Raw genomic sequence first — 6,648 nt, forward strand, 5'->3', positions numbered from 1 at the left:
GTGGATTAGCGCGTGATTTTACTCTCGGCAATCTTCGGAAATCGTCGGCTCGCCGGTACCCCAGTGTTTCTCGTTACCGACTCGATAACTGAAAACAATAAAAATACAAAAAATGATGGTAAAATTCATAAAACAATAAGAAGTAAACTCTCATATTTCCCAAAGGATCACACGAAATTTTCAAGTAATCCATTATTTTTCGGCATTACCCCTCGATACGTTCCAGGTCCGTCCAGATCGGCTCGGATTTGCGCGTGGTTTAACTCTCGGCAATCTTCGGCAGTAGTCGGCTCGCCGGTACCCCAGAATTTTACGGTACCGACTCGACATAATGAACTGATGGAGAAAATAAAAAAATCTAGAGAAAAATATGGAGAATGGGGATAATAGTGAGAATGTCGAGAAAAAAGTAACGTACCATCAAACAACGAACAGGTGAGTACTTGATGACTTGTGAACACGTCTGTTCGGTGCATGAGAATGGCATGGCCTCTCGTACGAGCGATGAAAAGAATGCCACGTAGGTGGTACTCGTGACTGTTGAAGTACCACCATCACCTAGAAATGCTCGACCGCGCATTGTTCAAGCCGTTGGAATACTCGTCGTGACTATTATGTTCCTGGGACACTCGGACGTCGGAGACGAGTGCCACTGCGACGTGCATAACCTTGTTCCATATTATTCCATATTATTCCATATTATCCTTTCCCATTTCATAGTTTGAGGATCTAGATTCTCCATGGTTATCCCAGATATGATTTTTTTTCAACTCCATACGACACCTCCCATTCACATCTTCTCTCCTCTATTTTGCTCCCCCATTTTCTCGTTTTATTTCCACAATCTCGAGGATCAATTTCGAATTTTACGATTTAAATAAAATTCTATGTTGTCACAATAATTTTTTTTTTCACATACCAGGGTCATGCCGCATGAGACAGCCTTCATCAAGCCTCATGAAGCAAACAAATTGCATTTGTCTGGGCCAGTGCTGCGACGTAATCCCTGCGTAGTCGATTTCACTGGGGAATAATGCTCATGTCATATTCCACACTCGTAAATCTCCACAACGTACTCAATTATTTCAGGAGGGACATCTCGTAAGCCTATAATCTCAATTTCTGACAGCTCACTGCCACTACTCTTGTTATTCTTGGGGAGATTAATTTGTGGGCTGACTGTTGACGTACATCACTACTTAGAACAATCTCTCGCTCTCTATGCGGAGAAAAAAAATTTACTTTGCCAAGAATATTTATTAATCATTAAATATTTTTGGCATTCGGAAATCTTATCGGAGTATTTACTCAGTGATTGCCAGATTTACTGGTGGGAAGAAAATATATTTTGTAAACGATTTTTTTTTCTCGGTGATGCATTCTTATCGGCTGATTATTGATGAACAATAAATAAATTTTTTTTAATGATCGTATGCTAGGAAAATTTTTACGCAATAATTAAGTCGAGGCCGAATGGAAAAATAAATGAATTATCAATAAAAAAAAACATTAAAATAATTATTATAATTAATTAAAATAATTAATAAATTAAAAAAAAATTAATAATAAAGCGATATTGACAAGTAACAAATATGAATATTTCGGAATATTTTCCTCTCCGAATCATGAGGCCTAACCCATTAAAAACATCAAAAACCAGTCCCCTCTATTTTTCCTAATAAAAACACTGGTATATTTTTACGTTCCACATAATGTGACATTCTCATCCCGTGTGTTACGCATCCGCGTCATAAATTCTCTTTTACAACTGCCTACAATGCCCCGTACACCTCCGAGTTAACAAAGACCGGAAAAAAAAAAGTCGAGTGAAATGAGAAAAGAAGAAAAAAAAAAAGTGGGACGCGCAGGAAAAAAGAGGAAACTTAGTGAATTTTTCATGCAGAGAGTGCAGGGGAGTCTGCTTCCGCAGTCGGGCAATTACTATTGTTTCAAAATCAGGGGACTTCACCCCCTATTTTCTCCTACCCCTGAGCCAATCCGTAAAACTCTGAGTGCTTCCCTACTTGGTGGTCACCACAATGTTCCGCTTCGGAGCTTGTAAAAGGTGGTTTAGGAGCCTGGGACACACGTTTTATTGCCGCCACCAGGAGACCTTTGCCCATTGTAATGTAAATACCAAACGATCGCATCTCGTTGCTCTGTGTGAATGTGTGTGTGATGTTTCACACGAAAAAAATAGATACCCAGGAGTCCACGGCGTCTGACACGAGATAAAAAAAAATTGAATAAAATCTTTTGCATAATAAATTTCAATATGTTGATCTACTGTTGCATAAAAGGGGTACCATTTATTTTTAATTGTTTATTAACGAGATTTTGGGGTGATCAAATCAGATAATGATATTGATAAAACAATTAATTTTTGTGGATTGAGAAACGATTCGCTGTCTCAAGTCAGAGTGAATATTTCGTTGTAGTTTATTTTATGGAGTAGTTCATTAACAGATAGGTACACGAAGAGAAATATTCCAGAAAAATTACGGAACATTTCACGTAATCTAGTGAGAATCGTTTTTAGGGAATAAAACTTTCAGTAAATTTTCGGGCTCTGTCGCTGAAAAAATATATTCAATATATTCAAGAATTTTTACGGAATGTTCCGGAAAAATTACAAAACGTTCCGTAATTTTCCTTGAATATTTCTCTCACACACTAATGTGTGTACACTAATTGAGAAAGTGAGAAAGCATCTGAATTTAATCGCTGTGAGTGTTATTTAGATTTTTTAAATCCTTGGAGTTTCACGTGATTTTCGCGCAATTATAAAATGAAAAAAAAAAAAAAGAGCCATTAAAATAATACGATATCCATGCCGCTGAGATCAAAGAGTGATACCCGTAAAAGGCTTTGAGCATTTCATCCAATTTCCCCGTGGCTGATACAGATAAATAAAAATAAGCGATACTCGGGGTCATGCGCGCAAGTGGAATTTTCTCCCTCGAATATAACCGCTCTGATTCTTCCACATCACGCCTAAACGACTCCAACCGCAACTGCGTTTTCCACAGACTCTATATTTCGGTGCCCCTGGCATTTTTCACACACTGGGGTGATAAAGAAATAAGAAGGAAATATTGAGACTTCGGAGATTCCACTGAGACGGCAAATACTAACGGGAATGAAATTTCTGTTGCGCCTCGTGCCATTTCCGCTCGCGTTTCGCTACAGATTTAACCGGAAATTTCAGTGTCGACCACCGAGTTGATAAAAAATCCTGTTACTTTTTTCCTGGTTAAAAGGCGAGTAGAATTGGTGAGAATCTCGAGAGATCTACTTTAGAGTGACGAGCGGCAATTTTTTTTATTCACAACAGTTCCGTTGTTTTGGTTTATTTTTAATCATGCAGAATATTAATTCTTCGTTTATGTTTTTGGATTTTTAAGAGAAGAAGAAAGAGAAGAAGTGATTTCCCACTAAAAAACTGCCTCCTGTCATTAAAAAAAAAAAGTCGAATAAATTGTTTAACAGCATCAAATTGCAATAAAATTGTTGATTTTCTCTGAGGATTGCTAGCAAAAAAAATATCTTATACAACAAATTTTTTTTCTATTCCAAATTTGCCGAATTTTTCATTCAAAAATTGTCGAGCTAGAAACACAAATTTGACCCAACATTTGAACTAGAACGAATTCCACCAGAAAAGCTGGCTGATAGCAATTTTTTAGAATGAAAGAATGTCGAGTGAAGCCGGAACGAGCGCTGAGTGCCGAACGGTGAAGTGGATGGATTCGAAACGGACTGAATAAAATTGGAGATTTTTGCATATTGAGTATGACCCAGGCGTGAATGAACAACGCACAGTGAACTTGTCGTCATCGTTCCGTATGTATATTTCAACTGGGCAGAGGTCAGTGTACACTGTCCACTGACCAGAGTAAATAAGTCAATTAAACACTGCAGGCGAACGCCCGCACGAAGGCCCTCGATTCTTTATTTAATCCCCAGCGCTTTTCCAGGGTTGGAAAAATTCGAAGCTACCGAATAAAAAAAAAAAAAAAACAAGTTAAAAGGACCTAATGAATTTATCCAGACAGACCGGTTCTGAAGTTGAATGACGATCGCGAGAGCTCCAGCAAATTGAAATAAACAATGAAAATTGAATTTTTTCGAGATGCGCCTGTGAGAATTCGGCTGGAAGCCGATTTATTGTTTCTCCCATGCCCAGTGTCATACCCCGTTATATCAGCGATGGGAAAAAATGAAGAAAAAAAAAATGTGAAACAGTACCAATACCCGCGCGCCTGATTGCAATTACTTTTTCGAGTGAACTAGGTGGAGACAGCCATTTACATGGAATTAATGCGGATTGAATGAATAAATCCCCGGCTGTTGTGAAGTGAAATGAAATCTTATTGGATTGGAAAAAAATTTATTGCCACTCGATGTTTCTAAAAATAATCCACACCCACTGTAATCGATACGGTGAGTACAACCGGCAGTATAATGCAGAAAAAAATAAATAATCCGTACAGCGAGAGGTGTAATGAGAAAAAAAAATCTGAAGATTCATTACGTAAATTTGTTTGGTGAAGAATAAATAATTTCTTGAAAGTTTTTCAGCGAAATTTCACGGGTTCAATATACTGAGTAATCTCTCGCGTTGGAGCTTTGTGCGAGTGTTTGCTAGCTTGAATGCCAGCAAATAGCAGCAAACATATTAGATTAGGAGGACGATTCACCGGATCAACAGAGCAAAGCACACCTGGTCGACAACAGTCATGAATCAACAAGTGTAATTGGAATATAATTACCGAGTTCCCAGCCGGATGTCTCCAGTGATAATCGGACAACGAGAGATGATCAGCAGCTAGAATCGATAATTATGGGATTTTTTAGATATCTTTACACCAAACATTGAGAAAAAAAACTCTTCCTGAAATCATTTACTTCAACCCAGAGGATTTTTACGAAATGATTATTTTTTTTTAAATAAAATACAAAAGGGAATACAAATTAAAGATCAAGTGATCATCAATAATCATATCAATATATCCTGTTAATTAATCAATTGAAACTTCGATAATTAATTTTTTTTATGCACCAGTTAAATAAATAATTTGATATATTTTCCAGTAGATGATGTTGAAGAGGATTTTATTCATAAAAAATATTGGAATGAATTTTCAATGTCTTATTATTGCAATTGAAGGATGAAGTATGAAGTGAAAATAAAGTAAAAAATGTAATTTAGTAATTTAGCAATCTCTTAATCAATGTGAAAAAAATGATAGCATTATTAGTGTGGAAATGGAAATATATGTTCGATTTCTGGACAGTGTGAAAATTGTGGTTCTGATGTGGTTTTCCCGGGTTTTACCGATTTCTTTCCCAAATCGTGAACTACATATGTGCGAAGATATCCTCCGGGTCATAGCCGTGGAAAAACCGCAGAAGGGATTCACATCTAAACTTTTCACCAATGTGTGCTTCATACACAAGCTGAGAAGCCTCCGATGCCACGTAATCGGATTCCTAGTATCCCGGGTCTCACAGGTCGGCCAGGATTAGGTTGACTTTCTGGCCCTCGTCCATCCGCTCCAACTCAAGCCAAAAAAAAAACGAGTAAATGAAATAAAAAAAAAACTTCACACACACTTATCGCACCTTCCGATGTAAAACTAACTGAACTATCTTAATCCGAGGTGGAGGTTTTCTCATCGGTCACAAGCACTTGAAATTTTCCCCGAATTCCAACTTCAATCCGACATATTTTTCCTCTTTTCCGGTGGGCGGGGTGGAGGGAAAATTGGCAATGCGCCATTCACGTACTGTTGATCTCCATCGAAACTGCAAAATCACGACTGAATTCTGGAGGAATCTTTGGAATACATTATTTCAAGAGTGGCGCTATGTTGTCGACGATAAAATGCTCGGTGTAGTTGGACTTTATTAGCTTGCCTTGCCCCTTTTATTTTCTCGTGTTCCTAATGGCTGGAGAATTTCTCCGACATCGAGGTAATCTGATACCTCGTAATTTCTGAGCAATTAGCCGGCATGTCAATGAATCAGCGAAATGTTTGGGATTTGCGCACCGGATGTTTCATATCTCTCGAATGAATATAAAGAAGGAAAATTCTTCCTTATATATTATATATTATATTTTTCCTTATTCATATATGTACAGAATATATATACTAGAATAGTATGAAATATTTTTCATTCAAATACTCTAGTTATAATACCGTTTTCTCTTTTTATTATTATTAGCATTATTATTATTATTAATATTATTATTATTATTATTCCTTATATTATATATACATTCAATTTTCAATGTAGGTGATGATTTTGAAGATTCTTTAATATTATATACCCAACAATTAACGGCAACGCCTGATCTATTGGTCTATTTGTTAATAAACTAAAAAAAAAACAGGATAACAATATTGCTGCTGAATGTACAGATTAAAAAAAATATGAGGGACGTATTGAGAAGCTTGCAGTCTCTCTTCCGAGTCTCTTTCAGACCATTATGATTATTTAATTTATTTATAGGCGATGATAGAGTGAGAATATCGATTGTTTATCGATATCGCGTTAAAAATCGATTGTAGTGGTCAAGTATGAAATATGCTGAGGTAATGTATTAACAACGACTAAAACGAATTGAAAATCACCGGTTAAACC

General features: G+C 36.8%; 1 protein-coding gene across 1 annotated transcript; it reads right to left on the bottom strand.

Annotated features, from left to right (window-relative positions):
• Positions 1 to 583: 583 nt before the first annotated feature.
• On the bottom strand, positions 584 to 5,862 carry LOC105267852 (uncharacterized). Its single transcript, XM_011306981.1, has 4 exons — positions 5,339 to 5,862; positions 4,773 to 4,828; positions 2,138 to 2,221; positions 584 to 652 (listed from the first exon to the last, which is right to left on the bottom strand). Exons 1-4 carry the CDS (start codon positions 5,451 to 5,453, stop codon positions 584 to 586), a joined length of 324 nt encoding a protein of 107 aa, XP_011305283.1. The 5' UTR covers positions 5,454 to 5,862.
• Positions 5,863 to 6,648: the final 786 nt, after the last annotated feature.

This window comes from Fopius arisanus, unplaced genomic scaffold (assembly GCF_000806365.1).
Source record: "Fopius arisanus strain USDA-PBARC FA_bdor unplaced genomic scaffold, ASM80636v1 scaffold00002, whole genome shotgun sequence".
Taxonomy (NCBI): Eukaryota; Metazoa; Arthropoda; class Insecta; order Hymenoptera; family Braconidae; genus Fopius; species Fopius arisanus.

Coding starts and splice junctions, on each gene's coding strand:
- LOC105267852 (XM_011306981.1), bottom strand. CDS start 5,453: ATGAAGCACACATTGGTGAAAAGTTTAGATGTGAATCCCTTCTGCGGT. Junction 4,829..5,338: donor ACGATTTGGGAAAGAAATCG/GTAAAACCCGGG, acceptor TATCGATTCTAG/CTGCTGATCATCTCTCGTTG. Junction 653..2,137: donor CAACGAGATGCGATCGTTTG/GTATTTACATTA, acceptor TGCACGTCGCAG/TGGCACTCGTCTCCGACGTC.